Source organism: Cnephaeus nilssonii (genome assembly GCF_951640355.1).
Source record: "Cnephaeus nilssonii genome assembly, chromosome: 2".
NCBI classification, from domain to species: domain Eukaryota; kingdom Metazoa; phylum Chordata; class Mammalia; order Chiroptera; family Vespertilionidae; genus Cnephaeus; species Cnephaeus nilssonii.
The window spans coordinates 12106661-12123372 of NC_137073.1; the positions used below are offsets into that span (position 1 = coordinate 12106661).

Sequence of the window (16712 nt, forward strand, 5' to 3'; positions counted from 1 at the left end):
GACTGCAGCAGGCAGGCCCGGCCCATGCCCACTGCGTTTCACTCTACTTTCCCGGGTACTGTCTGAAAAGCCTCCTCTGTGGACAGCTGTGGTTTCCTTCTGCCCAGCAGGCTCTCCCCGCCTTCAGATCTGCCTTGATTTTCCTTTGGAAACTGTTATCAGTGCATGTGGTTTGGGTGGTGATAACCACACCCATAGCTGGACCTGGCCAATCACAGCCATAGTAACTGGCTCAGAGATGTGACCCACTGTGGGCTTAAAACCCAGGGCTGGGACTTTTGCAGGAGCTTTTAGGAAGAAAAATCCACTTTCTGATGGAGTTTCAAAGCCATGAGAAGCAGTGTCTCAATTCTGTGTCAGTATGCGGAGCGCCTACCTGAGAACTGTACCAAAACAAGACAAAAGTGGGCAGAGGTGAGAGGGAGAAAGGGAAGAAGAGAAGGGAATGAACAGAGGAGGGAAAGGCAAAGGAGAGAAGGGAGGGAAGGGGAGGGGAGAGGAATGAGTCCTGCTAAGCCCTGGACTCCTCCGTTATCCAAGCCAACACAGTCCCTTTTGCTTAGGCCAATTGGCGTGTAGATGCTGCTAAATATCACACGATGCACAGGGCAGCCCCCACAACTGCCAGACATGTACCACCTGGAATTTCAGGGTCATTTTAGGCCTTTGCCTCTTGCAACCAGCAGAGACCTGACTGATACATCTCTCTGGCCTGTGGGACGGTCTATCCAAGCTGAACTCAAAGTATGGCTGGAAACTTAAGTCCTACTCTTGGATGTAGAGACACCAAAGACAAGGAAACACCACACAAGGCTGAGCTTACCTCTGGAAGCCGGGTTAAATTCCAGCACCACGAGGGTGTCTGGGCCCCGGGGAGGGGATCCTGCCGTCTCCTGGTCCTCAGGAACATCCTTGTACATGGAGTCCCCCCTGGAAAGAGGGGCGCCATGTCTGGGACTGCCCACCAGGGCCTGGTCCTCAGGCTCGGGCTCAGAGACCACATCCTCTTCAATGGAGTCATACTCGTCACTGGAACAGTCCTTTTGCTTCTTTTGTAGATTTACACTAAGTTCTAGGCTTTTTCTTAGCTCCTGCCAAAGGTCAAGAAAAGTGAGAAATGAAATATGTCACTTTGATAAAAATCATCTGAAATAGATCATTAGAACCAAAGAAATATCCCCGCCAAACTAACATTTACCCAAATCATCTCAACCCATGTGTTGTCATCACTTTGAAGACAAGAAAACAAAAGGCAGGGACACACAAGCAATTCTGAACAGAAGAGTGTTTACAGTATTAACTGTGCTGTTCACATGCCTGGCATGCCACTAAGAATGTGTGTGCATGCATGCGTGCATGTATGTGTGTGCACATGTATGTGTGCATGTGAGAGAGAGAGATGTTTTGGTTTGGGGCTTGTTAAAACAGATTGTGGGGTCCTGCCCACAGTTTCTGCTTCAGTGGGTTCTGGACAGAGCCGAGAATTTGCATTTCTCACAAGGCGATGCTGTGCTGCTGGCCCAGGGACCATATCTGAATATGAAATCCCAAAGGCCTCCAGATGAGCCTGAAATTCCAGACGGTAAATGACTGGTGCATGGTTGTGGGGGCTGTCCTGTACTGAAGGATGTTTAGAAGCACCTAAATGTCACAATATTTAGTACTTAGCTATAGCTGCTTGACAATTTTTTAATGTGTTTTGTCTCATAAGATTGCAGATTTATAATTATAAGGCCAAGAATTAAAATAAGAGTGATCAGAAAATTCATCAGCAAAGCCAGGATACTTCTGAAAAAGAATATTACTACATTTACACTATGTACTATTTGGGCAAACCAGTATGTTTGGTTAGCCTAGCTATACTACTCTTGTAGTCCTCATAGTATCTAACATACGTGGGAGAAAAGGAAAGCAATCAATAAAGGTTTGGTGGTTTAATAGTGGCTGGGGTAGGCTGAAAATGACTCCCAAAGATGTCCAAGTCCTAATCCCTGGCCCCATGATTCAGTGAGGGCTTCTGAGGAAGTGAGAAGCACTGTGGAAAACGGATCATTTTAGAAAAATAATCCTACACAAACCATGACAAATATGCACATTAACGGTGCCGCTGGTGAGGAAGCGAGGAGCATGCTATGGGAGCTAGAGGAGAGGGCATCTGTTATACAGCGGCAGAATCGCAGCTGAACTGTGTTCTAGTTATGTGGTAAGTGAAACTCTGTCAATGATGGGCTTGGATATTTAGCTGAAGAGATTTCCAAACAAAGTGTGGAAGATGCAGTCTGGTTTCTTCTTGCTGCACAGGAAAAACTGTGAGAGGAAAGGGATGGTCTGAGGGGGAAATTATTAAGGAAAAAGGGACTGGGATTTGATGATTTGGGAAACTCTCAGTCTATTTGGGTTGCAAAGCCATTAAATTAGGAGATTCCCTGTCAGAAAGCATGCTCTGGAGAGAAAACCAAGAGTGTGACTGAACAACCTTTGGCTAATATTGCAGAGGATCCAAAGTTTAGGGCATTCACACTGAGGGCTCTTTGAAGAGATCAGACATGGGCTCGTGGATCCCCTTAGATAGCTCAGCAGGCACCAGGAGTAGAGATGGGATTATCCAGGAAAGATCTATGGAGGAACCTCTTGTCTAATGGAATGAATTCTACAGGCATACATAGGAGACCCACGTGGTTTTTGAAAATGTCATCCAGCAGAAACACTGCCAGCTAGAAGTGAATGAGAGAGAGAGAGAGAGAGGAGAAAATAAAAGAAGGCTGTCAGACACCCAAAATTCAACAGGCAGGAAACAGGTTGATAACACTACTTCGCTGCAAGTACATTTACCCTTCAGGAAAGAAGAAGGATGACTCCAAGAGTGGAGCCACGGGCCCTGAGGGTGGAGCCCTGAGCCACACAGAATTATTCTTGGGCCTTGAGACCTCTTGGAGTTGGCCCAGTGGATTTTATGATGGCTTGGGTTTGATGACATCTTTCCTCCTTTCATTTTCTCCCTTCTGTAATGGGGACTGCCATTGCATTTAGGAGCAGATAACTGCCTTTCTAGTTTCACAAGCACACAGATGGAGAGGAATTTGGCACTAATATGAGTTATACCCAGAATCTTACCCATACCTGATTTAGATGACAAAGAGACTTATACATATTTTGGACTTGAGTTGATACAGTAATGGGTTGAGACTTCTGGGAAACTTGGGATGGGATGAATGCATTTTGTATGTAAGATGGAAATAAATCTTTGGGGGCTAGAGGAAAGACTGCTGTAGGCTGAATAAGTTGCCCCCAAATATGTCCACATTCTAAACCCTGGGACCAGTGAATATCACTTTATATAGCAAAGGTGTTAGGGCAGAAATAGAACATAATTATCCTATCTAATAAAAGAGTAATATGCAAATTGACCATACCTCTACCACGCCTACCAGCCAATCAGGAGTGAATATGCAAATAAACCCAACCAAGATGGCTGAGGCCATGGAGAGCAGGAGGGAGGCTTGGGTTTCCCTGGCGATGGAGGAAGCCAAGCTTTCCACCTGCCCTTGCCGGCCCAGGCCTCTGCTTAAGGCTACCAAAGTTTCAATTATAGAAGGTAAATAAATCCCAACAGAAATGGCTGCGGCCACAGAGTGAGCAGAAGGCTTGGCTTCGCTCCAGGCTACAAAGTTTCAATTGTAGAAGATACATAAATCCCAGATACCAGGGCCTCTGCTTGGGTCACCGGGGTGCGTGGCCAGCCTACAAACCACCACAGGCCCCTCGCCCAGGCCGCCCCACGCCCCAAGGGAACCCCCACCCTGATCCTGGACACCCTTCAGGGCAAACCAGCTGGCCCCCACCCATGCATCAGGCCTCTATCCTATCTAATAAAAGAGTAATATGCAGATTGAGCATCACTCCAACACACAAGATGGCTGCCCCCATGTGGTCAAAGATCCTGCCCCCATGTGGATACAAGATGGCCACCACAAGATGGCCAGCAGGGGAGGGCAGTTGGGAGGGACCAGGCCTGTAGGGAAGGGCAGTTGGGGGGGACCCAGGCCTGCAGGGGAGAGCAGTTGTGGGGGACCAGGCCTGCAGGGGAGGGTAGTTAGGGGTGACCAGGCCTGCAAGGGAGGGCAGTTAGGGGTGACCAGGCCTGCAGGGGAGGGCAGTTAGGGGCAAACAGGCTGGCAGGGGAGCAGTTAGGCATCAATCAGGCTGGCAGGGGAGTGATTAGGGGGTGATCAGGCTGGCAGGCAGAAGTGGTTAGGGGCAATCAGGAAGGCAGGCAGGAGAGCAGTTGGGAGCCAGCAGTCCTGGACTGTGAGAGGGCAGTCGGACATCCCGCAAGGGGTCCCAGATTGGAGAGGGTGCAGGCTGGGCTGAGGGACACTCTCCCCACCCCCCATGCACAAATTTCGTGCACCGGGCCTCTAGTAAGAAATATTCATCATGCTCTGTTAGCCATGATTGTTTTGTTCTGATTAAAGAAGGCACATTCTAACCTGGTTGGGAGTTGCTCACCTGGAAATGCTGCCTATTATAATGGAAAGATTAACTTTTTGCACTCGGATGTCGAGTGTGACTCGACACAGCATCGGTAGCAGCTCGAGAAAAAAGCAAGCGAGTGCAAAGGGTTAACAACCTTGGCCTAGCCAGTTTGGCTCAGTGGATAGAGCCTCAGCCTGCAGACTGAAGGGTCCTGGGTTCCATTCAGGTCAAGGGCACATGCCCAGGTTGTGGGCTTGATCCCCAGTAGGCTGCAGGAGGCAGACAATCAATGATTCTTTCTTATCATTGACTAGAAGCCCAATGCATGAAATTCGTGCACTTCGGGGGGGAGGGGTGTCCCTCAGCCAGGCCTGCACCCTCTCACAGTCCAGGAGCCCTCAGGGGATGTCAGACTGACGGCTTAGGCCTGCTTTGCCTGGGGAGCGGACCTAAGCTGTCAGTCAGACGTCCTTAGCACTGTAGCGGAGACAGAGAGGCTCCCACCACCGCCACTGTGCTCGCCAGCCATGAGCCCGGCTTCTGGCTGAGCAACACTCCCCTAGTGGGAGCGCACTGACCACCAGGGGGCAGCTCCTGCATTGAGCGTCTGCTCCCTGGTGGTCATTACATGTCATAGCGACCGGTCATTCCGCTGTTCAGTTGATTTGCATATTAGCCTTTTATTATATAGGGTGTTTCTATCTCTCTCTACCTCTCCCTTCCTCTCTGAAATCAATTAAAATATATTTAAATATATATATCTCCTTTATATATAAAAAAGAAAGATTAACAACCTTGTTGCAGAAACCAGAGCCATCAGCCCTTTGAAGACTCCCAGCCCTTTGCATATCGCCAGCCCTTTGCATATTGCCAGCCCCTTGAAAACCCCCAGTCCTTTGCAAATCTCCATCCTGCATTACCTGTAAACTGCCCATTTGACATACCCTTTTGCCTACTTCCCCATGTGATCTTTTGTCCCTCTACCCCAGGCATCCTCAAACTACGGCCCGCGGGCCACATGCGGGTGTTTTTGCCGTTTTGTTTTTTTACTTCAAAATAAGATATGTGCAGTGTGCATAGGAATTTGTTCATAGTATTTTTTAAACTATAGTCCAGCCCTCCAACGGTCTGAGGGACAGTGAACTGGCCCCGTTTAAAAAGTTTGAGGACCCCTGCTCTACCCAATATAAGCTGCTGGCTTATAGGGAGGTGCAGAACAGATTTTTGTGGATGACCTGCTGCTCTCCCAAACCTCCTGCAGTATTGGAATAAACATTCACATATGATTCAACCCTGTCTCTGCTGAATTGGCTCCAGTAGTGACAGGCAGCCCAGACCTCTTGGTTGCCAGGTTACAAAGGGACTTTGCAGATGTAATTAAATTAAGGATCTTGAGATGGGGAGATTATCCTGGATTATCCAGATAGGCCTAATGTAATCAGGAGGGTCTTTGTAAAAGAGAGGCAAGAGGATTAGAGTCAGAAAGAGAAGGTATAGGGATTGAAGAAAAGGTCAGGGAGGAGGAAAGATGTTACACTGCTGGCTTTGAAGGAGAAAAGGGATTCTCCTCTACAGCTTCCAGAAGGAATATAGATCTGCTGACATCTTTTTTCTTCTTTTTTTCTTTTTTTAATTTCAGGGAGGAAGGGAGAGATAGAAACATCAATGGTGAGGGAGAATCATTGATCGGCTGCCTCCTGCACGCCCCCCAAAGGGGATCAAGCCGGCAACCTGGGCATGTGCCCTTGACTGGAATCGAACCTGGGACCCTTCAGTCCACAGGCCAATGCTCTATCCACTGAGCAAAACCAGCTAGGACCTGACATCTCGATTTTAGACCAGTGAAACTGAATTCGGATTTCTGACCTCCAGCACTGTAAGATAAACCACTAAGTTTGAGGTATATTGTGACAACAGCAATAGGAAACAAACAGAGCTGTCTATCTTTCACACCTCCTCCCTCCCATCCTGCCCAATACCAAGTACCCTGGTAGTTACTGAGCAAACGGAACACTGCCTGGCATATAGTAGGTGCTTGACAAATACTTTCTAAATGACTGTTTTATGTTGGTGACTAGGTAGTGGCCGTAAGAAGGGGTGGAGTGCACCCACGTGCCTTGGAGGTGGCATAGTGATGAGACCCTTAACAAGTTACGAACTCCTCCAATCTGCATTTTTCATCCATAAAAATGGGTTAACAAATCCCTGCCTCACAGAATTGTTTCATTAAAGTAGTGGTCTGAATCGGGGATGATTCTGCCACCCAGAGGATATGTGGCAATGACGAGAGAAGTTCTGGATCACAACAGGGCAAAGGGAGTGCCAGTGGCATCTAGTAGGTAGAGGCCAGAGATGCTGCTGAACATCCTAGAATGTACAGGACAGTTGCCCACAATGAAGAATTATCTGGCCCAGTGTCTAGTGGTGAGGGTGAAAAGCCATGCACTAAAGTGAGCACGTATTCATCAACGGCATTAAAAAAGACAGTAACAAGGCCTTCCAGCTGAGGGCACTGAGGTGGTCCATGCAACCTTCCCAGAAGCCAGACTGAGGTCACGGCTCATGTCTTCAACGTCTGACCGCGGTGGGGAGGTCGAGGGATTTCCTGCTCCTCCACAGGGAAAATGAGTTCCTGGGTGACCTGAAGTTTCACAGCTTCAGTTCTAGGTTCTGCATAGGTGGAGGCAAGGCCAGTGAGACAGCAGGGGCAAGCCCCTCTCTGGAGCCCCGATATGCTTGCCAGTCATTGTGGAACAAAGCAATAAGAGGGGCGCCAACTAGCTGGGACGCTCCGCGTTGGGAGACTGCTGTCACTGTCCAGGAAGTCCCAGTCATCCCAGGGCTCACAGTCATCCTCACCGATGTCTAAGGCAGAGTGAGCCACCCAGCACAGCCAGCTCCAGGAAGGATTTGGGACATTAGGATTCTCGAATCCATGGCCAGCTGAGCAGGCTCCCTGCAGCCTCTTCATCATTGTCACAATGTTGCAACCCCACATTTTAAGTGACTGAATTTTTGGAGTCCCCCCAAACTGGAGAACTGAGGCCTACAGCCTCTTAGCTGACCCAACCTGCTAGAGTGATTGAATGGCAGAGCCAGGCCTTGTGCCCTCAGCCACGGCTCCTGCTCCCTCTGGATTACCCAAGTGTGAAACTGACTCTCCTGCATTGCCATGGCCCCGTCAACCGGGAGGGCGACGTGGCAAGTGCTATTGTTAATGTACCGCTCATGCAGGCATGCTGCGGTGCTGCGGTGCTGTGCTGGGCGCTGATGGGGAATAAGGTGGCAAAGCCGCAAGCAACCGCTGCCTAAAGAAAAAGAGACGGCATTCCAGATGTGGCCGGAACTGTGAGGAAAGGGCCTGACAGGAGACGGGTGGAGAGTGGGTGGGCGGAGGGAGCCTGAGGAAAGCTGGCCAAGGAAGGCTGGGGGATGAAGGGCCACCCAGTGAGTGTCTGGGGCACAGGCAGGGGGAACAGCAGGGCCAAGGCCAGCAGGTGGCAGTGACCGGAGGGTGGTGCACTTGGAGTGAAGGGAGGGCAGGGAGCAGGGGTCACCCAGGGCATGGCTTTGTAGGCCTCAGGGTAAAGTCTGGACTTTGCTTTATGGACACGGAGAGGCCACTGAAAGGTACTAAGCGGAAACAGAAATCTGATTTCTGTTTCTACAAATCACTATGGTGCTTGGATACCAAGTTGGCGCCAGGGTGGAGAAAGGGTGAAGTTGCAACTGCAGCAGCAGGTGGAAGATGAAGGTGGGAACGGGAGATGCGTTTTGAGATGTATTTTGGAGGCAGAATTGACAGAAATGACTGACTAGAAATCAACATTGTGTATATATACTCTTTGACCAAGGCCTCTAAAAACTTATCCTTCACTCTCAAGTATATAAAGACTGTTGGGACATCTTTATAACAGAATGATCCAAATGCTCACCAGTAAAAGGTGCTTAAATTAATTGTAGGCAGATACTGCCAGAGCCTTGGACAGCCCTTCCAGAGAACAAGGCAGATCGTGTCCACTTCCTCAAAAATAGCAAGATACACATTTAAGTGAAGAGAAGCATGTCATTATAAACCCAATTTGAAAAATAATTATTCGATTCTGTGCATACGAAAGCTCTGGAAAAATCATCATTAAACTATTAACAATGTTCTCTCTGGGGGTGACATTATGGGGACTTTCTTTTCTATTTTGCTTTACTTAATTTTTTCTTATAAGCCTATTCCTAATTTTATAATTAGAAAATAATGATATATTTACATTTATGTTTAAATCTTGTCCCAACTCTTGCAAATAAATACATTCCCCACAGTAGTGGGAGGGACAGTGGTGGAGGACCCTGGGTGCCCAGCCCTGGAACACATCTGTCCCCAAAGGAGAGACTCAGAAGCTGCGAGCAGCAGGTCTGACTTTGTATCCAGTCGAGTGGTCCAGACTTAAAAACAACAGGCCATCGATCCAACAGGAAGAAACTCAGGAAATATAACCCCGTGAGCCTGTCAGCAAAACACCTCCCGGAAGACAAAATCCAAACGATGGAGGTGCAGTCAGAATGAAGAGCACAGCCCGGAGCAGCGGGAGCGGACCTGGTGGTGGGCGTGGAAGCTGTTTAGAGACGGAGTATCCTAGACAACTGTGCACATTTGCGTCACGGAGCAAAATGCGATGTTCAAAACCCAAGCCCTCAGCTTAGCTAGCGGAAGCCAGAAGAGGGCAGGCAGCGTGGTACAGCCCTGCCTCATTTTCCGAGTCAGTGAGTCAATTCAAATCCCTCTTAAATGGAAACAGAGTTTAAAAAGATGGGCAACTCTGACCTCAATGTTTCTTTCATAATTTGTTAAACTGGTGAGATATTTTCAGAAAAATCTCTTGTAATAAATTTCAATTTCAATAATTCCTCCTTTTCCAATTTGATTTTACTTCTGTTCAATTAATACAAATTTAAATGCCATAATTATATTTACAAAATATCCATTAAAAAGAAGCCTAAATTCTGCATGGCTGGCATCTTCTTCGCAAAAGAAAATAATACGTTTGCTCACACCGGATGAGCAAACCTCAGGAACCTCTGCCCTTATAATGCCCATGTGGTCTAAAACCTTCTGTTCCGAGGGTGGAGGGGGATGAATTAAGGAGCAACACTCCCTGGAGAAAGTGCTCAAACCCTTCTGTCTGGAAAGATGTGGACCTGGGGTGGAGGCTTTGAAAGCCCACTTGCCGAGACTTCAAAGGGACCCCAGGCTGGAGCCGCCACCAGTTGCTTTGAAGCCGTCATCCAGAAATTTCTCTGTGAAAGTAACTTTATAGCTATGCTTTACAGCCTTGTTATGTGCAGTTTCAATGTTTAGTGTTTAAAATAGTTAAAGCCCTTTCAACAGAAAGCCCTTTGCCAGGAGCCCAGGTCGGAAACGTGCTGGAGGGAGTGGACGATGGGACTGCACACAAGCCGGCCCCCTCGCGGAGTGCCAGGGAGGAGGCCAAGGAGGAGGCCAGGGAGGGGGCCGGGGGCCGGCCACTGACTGAAATGCAGCAGGGTTTGCTGGCCAGTGGGTCCGTGCCTCTCATGCCTGACCTGCCTCGTTCTGCTGGGCCAGGGAAAGAGCGAACCTGGGCAACCATAAAGCTGTTTGCAATAACAGTGATAATAACTATAACACCCACAGCAGCAGCCACCAATTACCAAGCTAAGCTCTCTCCACACCTTATCCCACGGCAGCTGTTTACCACCCCAGCAGTGTCCTTTTCTTACAGGCCCAGGGCACCTAAGTACAGCCCAAGGTCACAGGGCTAGCAACAGCGGAGCCGGTTTGGATGAATAACTGTCCGACTCCAAACCCAGGCTCCTTGTCACCTGCCCACATTTATTCCTTTCCTGGCACCTGCACGTTGGAAGCAAGCGGTCTCTGAGCAAGGGGAAAGTCAGGGCCCAGTGACTGTCCAGGACTTGAATGGAACTGATGAAACCTGGCGGTAACAGCTTTGGACACAAAGCTGCCTTGAGGCCATTAAACGTGTTAAATGTGGGTTAAATGTTAGAAGATGAAGCATTAACCCTCTAACTACCCTCAGAAAGGGTCAGCTAGGTGTAAGTTCAGGACCTGGGTTGGGGGGGGGGGGGCCCACTCCAGCTGCTCTGTGTCCCCAAGCAAGTCTCTGAGCTCAAGCCCCCACCTCTACTGTGGGAATGGGCCCTGACACGCTGACAGGTTGTTGAAGGGACACAATGAGAGAACAGCTATGAATCAGTGCTTCAGGATTGCTCTTACAGAGGTCTGGTTTTCACAGCAAGTTTAAAAGCGAGATGACTGCATTTCTTCTCTGTTTCTCAGATCCTACTGACTTTGCCCACAAGAAGATCAAATGTTTAGAGCATGAAGCGCAGCGGGTACTTTGTCCCAAGAGGAAGCAGCAGTCCCCGGGGAGCCGTCACTGGCCTGCAGCCAACACCCCTCCTCCCTGCCAACCCCCAGTGATGTCTCTCATTTAGTTGGCAGTTTTATAAAATTGGGATCTGAATGCCTTTAGCCTGGCATGCACTGTTAGTTGCAATAATCCCCACTAGCTCCTATTGCCTTATATGAGCCATTTTACTCATTTATATTAACCTGCCTGGCCCAGAAAGGATTTTCACCCTGCATTGAGGGGGTATAGACTAACTTGTTCTCCTTTTCATTCATTCATTATGCAACAAATGTTTATTGCTGAATGTCTTTGTCCCCATTAGCAGGTCTGACTGCTAAGTACTTGGACAGAGTAATGAACCAAACAGATAGAGTCCTTGTTCTCATGGAATTTATAATCTGGCAACAAAGACAGCCATTCTGGAAGAAATTACAAGTATAATGAGCATCAAGAACCCAACCTAGGGCTTACCAGCCAATGCCTCACGCCTGGTGGCTCCTAGATCACAAATTTCCCAGAATAAAGTGACTTGAGCCCTAACTTTTTCATTTAAAGCTAAATTTATTTATGAAGTACTTTGGAGCAGTCTCTAACATCCCATCACTATGAAGAAAAAACATCCTTGTCTTAGGCAGTGGCGTGATGTAAGAGCAAGGGCATGGGCTCAGCACACTGAGGCTGCCTGACTGTTACCTGGCTGCAAGGCCCCGAGTGCCTCTCCTCCCTGTCCAGAGCTGGGATTGGCTACAGGAAATGGAATGGGGATGGTGGGATAGAGACCAAACAATAAAGAATGCTGCTGGCAGACTAGAAATTCTGAGGAATTCCTGAAAGACAGAGACAGAGATCACAGGGCATTCACTGGGGCTACTTTTAAGGCTGCTGGCTCCCGGCTGCATTAAGTACAGAGGTGCTCACCCACCGATGGAAGCCTGGAGTGTGGGTACTGAGCCAGAAGGCAGGACAATGCCCCCCACAGGAGATCACCATCCCAAAGGCAGACTAGGAGCTCCCAGACTTGGGAGGGAGATAAGGTGCACAGCTTCCAATAGCATGTTATGCCCCGACTCCACAATCACCAGGGCTGGGTTACATCCAACAGAATGAGCAGAGGAAGTGGGAGTCTCAAGAATGAGCACACATTTGGGAAAAATCAACAGCCCGAATGATAGCCACCAAATGAATAAAAGAACCAATACCCAAAGAAAGAGAGTTAACAGAATAGAGGAAGACTTTACAACACAGGACATTCATATCCCTGGAGAGATTTAAGAGGACCTTTCATCCATGAAAAAGAAACAACTAGCTCAATCAAAATCAAGCCAAACAATTTTATAAAACACAGTACAAAAACACAAAAAGGAAGTTTGAAAGAAAAATTAAGTCACTTGCAAAGACAGATCTGGGCCAACATTTGTCTACCAGATGCTCCAGAGGACAGAACAGACACAATGGAAGACAGTAACAATCTTCTATATATAAAAAAGCCTAAGCGACCGTTACAACCAAATGACCAAAATGATCAGAACAACTGGACGACTGGCTGGTAGCTATGACGCGCACTGACCCAGACCTTGCTGCGGGGGCTCTGACAACTCCGAATCTGGTTCACCCGTACCCCGGATCCAGACAGGAGGAGGAGGGAGCCCGATTCCTCACAGAATCAGCCGTTGGTTAGCTTGCTGCTGAGGCCAATCTCCCACGGTCCCTCCCCGCAGCAGGCCAGCCCTCCCGATCGGCCCCGATTGCTGGCCAGGCCAAGGGACCCACCCATGAATGAATTCATGCACTGGGCCTCTAGTAATGATAATAATAATAATAATAATAATACTATTTTCCAGTGCTAAAGAAAGACACAAGCCTTCATATTGAAATGGCCCATCTACTATTTTAAATGGGATGAAGATAATGACACTGATATATTCATATGAATAAAAGGCACTATCTATTAGAAATTTTAAATATATGATGGAGATTTTAAATATACAAAGCAAAAAAAAAAAAAGAAATATAAGAGAAAATTGACAAGTTCACGGAAATCAACTGGATTAAACAGAGAAAAATTAAGTAGGATCTATTGCAGTTTGCTAATGAGCATATGAACTTCCCAGAAGTCTTATAAGAAATGCAGAATCCAAGCATTCCAGATCCAATTCTGTGTCTTTGAGAGCGGTATGAGAATTCACATCATACCTAATAATAGACAAACATGTAAATTGACCGTACCTCTGCTACACCAACAGCTAATCAGAGTGAGTATGCAAATCAACTCAACAAAGATGGTAGTTAATTTGCATACGTAGGTGCCCAACGCCTGGGTCCCGGGAACTTTCTTGGCACCCAGGTCACTCCGAGGTAGGCCCGCGTGGGTCCTGAGCAACCTGGGAAGGGCCTGAGCCAGGGGGCTCCTGGGCAGGGCCGAGCCTTGTATCGGAGCCGAGGGGGACTCTGCCCAGGCCTAAAGCCCTGGGCAGGGGCAGAGCTGGCGATTGGAGGGAGCTGGGGGGCCCCAGCCCAGACCCCAAGCCTGGGCCATAGGCTTGGGGCCTGGGCAGGGGCAGAGCCAGCGATCAGAGGGAGCCTGGGGTCCCCTGCCAAGGCCCAAAGCCTCAGCCAGAGGCTTTGGGCCTGGGCAGGGGCAGAGCCGGTGATCGGAGGGAGCTGGGAGTCCCCTGCCCAGGCCCTGAGGCTTTAGGCCTTGGCAGGTGTGGAGCCAGCGATCGGTGTGAACTACAGAGGAAACACCTTTTCTGACCCTCATTGGCTAAGCTCCCTGTATGCCACTGGTAATATTCTTAGTAACTTGGGTATAAGAATCCAAAAAGGTGATCTAGGGTTTTTTCCACCACACTCCTGGAGAAAAAAACGAAGGTCTGCTGCTAGAGGGCTAAGAAATGTCATATCCTGCCCTAGCCGGTTTGGCTCAGTGGATAATGCCTAGGCATGCCGACTGCAGGGTCCGGGTTCGATTCTGATCAAGGGCATGTACCTAGGTTGCAGGCTCCTCCCTGGCTGGGGCCCAGGTCAGGGCTCATGCAGGAGGCAACCAATCAAAGTGTTCCTCTCACTTTGATGTTTCTCTCTTTCCCTTTCTCTTCCACATTCTCTAAAAATCAATGGTAACATATCCTCAGGTGAGGATTTAAAAAAAAGAAAGAAATAAATGTCATATCCTATGAAAGACACATCTTGAAAATGCCTAAAGAAAGTTGTCATTTTTTCATGGTGAAGGAACTAGAGTCCTTGTTGATGAAAACACCTTGGTGGCTTCAGAGACTAGCAGTGGCTGCAGCAGCGGGGTGATGCGGCTGGTGCCTTCCCCTGATCAGCCTGGTCGCCTCCCACAAAGGGAGGCCAGACTGCGGCTTAGGCCCGCTCCCCACCGGCCGTCAGTAGGACATCCCCTGAGGGCTCCCAGTATGTGAGAGGTGGCAGGCTGGGCTGAGAGACTTCCCCCAACCAGTGCACGAATTTTGTGCACCATGCCCCTAGTTTTTAATAAGCAGCCCAGGTGATTCTGATATGGGTAGTCTGGGACCATTCTTTAAGAATCACCACGGTAAATAATTCAATGAATAGCTTGGTTTAATAGATAGATTGAGAATTTGTACCAAAAAGAGAATTATTATTCTCTCGAAATACCATGGAACATTTATAAAAATGATCTGGTAGACCACAAACAAAACCTCAGAAATGTCCAAAAAAACGTTCTCTGAAACCAAACAAGCCATTCTCTGATCATAATGTAGTAAAACTAGAAATTAACACAAAATAAAACAAAAATAGATAAAAAACTATTTACTTGGAACATTTGTAAAAAACTCTTCTAAATAGAGGAGGAAAAAAACCTAAAATCGCAAACTAATTAGAAACAAATGACAATGAAAACACTATATAAATAGCAAATTTGTGGGATAAGAACAAAGCAGTGTTCAGAGGAAAATGTATAATCTTAACACTGATATATTAGAAAACAAGACTGAATATAAATAAATTAAACATTTAACTTAAGAAGCCAGGATGTGTAGTGGGAGTGGGATAGAAGCAAAGCAATAAATTAAACCAAAAAGTTTACAGAAAGAATCAAGATAAAAGTAGAAATGAACTAAAATAGAAAATAAGAAATGAATGAATGAATGATAAAATAAATTTTAAAAGTAGCCCGGCCTTAATGGCTCAGTGGTTGAGCATCAACCTATGAACCAGGAGGTCAGTGTTTGATTCCTGGTCAGGGCACATGCCTGGGTTATGGGCTTGTTCCTCAGTAAGGGGCGTGCAGGAGGCAGCCAACTGATGATTCTCTCTCATCAATGATGTTTCTATCTCTTTCTCTCCATCTCCCTTTCTCTCTCTGAAATCAATAAAAACATGTTAAAAACAAAAACAAAATAAACAAGTATATGTGCTCAATCAAAAGCTGGGCACAGTTTGACTGGATGGGTGGAGAGAGCTATTCATATTCTACTCAGTTTACTTCTGAATTGTTTGAATCTTTTCTAATGTGAAAGCACTCATGTATTAGATGTTATACGAAATTATGAAAAATAATGTAAAAGTACCTAAGATATTCCATGTAGCCGATAAATGCAAGAACTAAAAGACATTATTTATTCCAATATTGATTCACAGGTCATTCTTTATTTTTATTAGGATTAAAAAAGATGCTGTAGTAAGTCAGATACCACCCGATAGCTTCACTTACAGAAATGCTCTATTGGGTGAAAGGATTCCCACATGTCTCCCTCCGGACCTGCCTTTCATGGGCATTTAGTGCTTGTTCAGCATCGTTCCACATGAATCATTCATGCACATCACTGAATTGTTCCTTGTGCTGTCCGACTCTCCTGCCCAGAGCACTCCTAAGCCATCAGCCAGGCTGTCCTTTCATCTGAGCTGTCCAACTGGGCATCTCTGGGTGCATTCAGGGCACCACGCCCTTGATGGCTCTGGGTACAGAGGGGCTAATAAAGTGCCACTGGGAAGAAGAAAGACCTCCTCCTCTTGTCAGGAACCAACAAGGCTTTCATTGAACCAGGAGTTTCAAGCTGATGGTCTGAAAGCCAAATCTGGCCATTTTCTATCTTTGGTCCACAAAAAATTGTGAATTTGTTACCAAATTTTTAAAAAAGGGGGAGAAATTGAACACAAAGAAACCCAGATACCTGGCTTCTCTTAAAACTAGAAAGCCTCATACCACTGTGCCTGTTTCCCCACAATGACAGTCAGCAGAGCTGTGTCAAGTCTCTTTCCGGCATCCCCAGCACTCTATGCCAAGGGCTGTGCTTGTTATCCCGCCGGCCTTGCTCATGTCACTGAAAATATCCATTTTAATTGGCACCATGTGCCAGTGATCCCAATATTTCAGGATCCAAACTCCATTTCTCAAACTGATTCTTCTACCTCAAGCAGCAAAAAAATTATTTGTCAGATTATGTTTCCTGACTCACAGTTTGGAAAATACTGTCACCGTAATTATGACTCAGTGATGTGATGACTGAACACAGCTTGTGTGGGCTGCCCAGGGTGCCGAATCAACATCTATACCACACCTCACTCATTGATTCACTCAGCCAATTATTCAATCCGCTTGCCTAATAAAGATTTATTTGCAAACTAAACCTATGCCAAGCACTTTTCCAAGGACTAGAGACAGAGCAAGCAAAGAGACAACACACATCTCTGCCAATATGAAGCTTAGATCTAGGGTAGAGAGAGGATATTTCAAACCCCACATATGTAATTTATAAATGAGCTACAGGAGTCCTTGGATGAGTGGGGGCTCCATGAATGATTCTACTCCTATGGATTTTATAATCAGAAATAGAGTTTGCC

At 47.2% G+C, this 16712-nt stretch overlaps 1 protein-coding gene across 11 annotated transcripts in view; it reads right to left on the reverse strand.

Moving 5' to 3' along the window:
• The window catches only part of KATNIP (katanin interacting protein), a 202281-nt gene that overhangs the window by 86904 nt on the left and 98665 nt on the right, over positions 1-16712 (reverse strand). For all 11 annotated transcript variants that reach the window (XR_013814939.1, XM_079796318.1, XM_079796326.1 and 8 more), the window contains one exon: positions 824-1091. Coding sequence is in view for 10 of the 11 variants with exons in the window: in XM_079796318.1 (XP_079652444.1) it covers positions 824-1091 (268 nt within the window). In the remaining variant the exon portion in view is untranslated. The remainder of the gene's footprint in view (positions 1-823; positions 1092-16712) is intronic.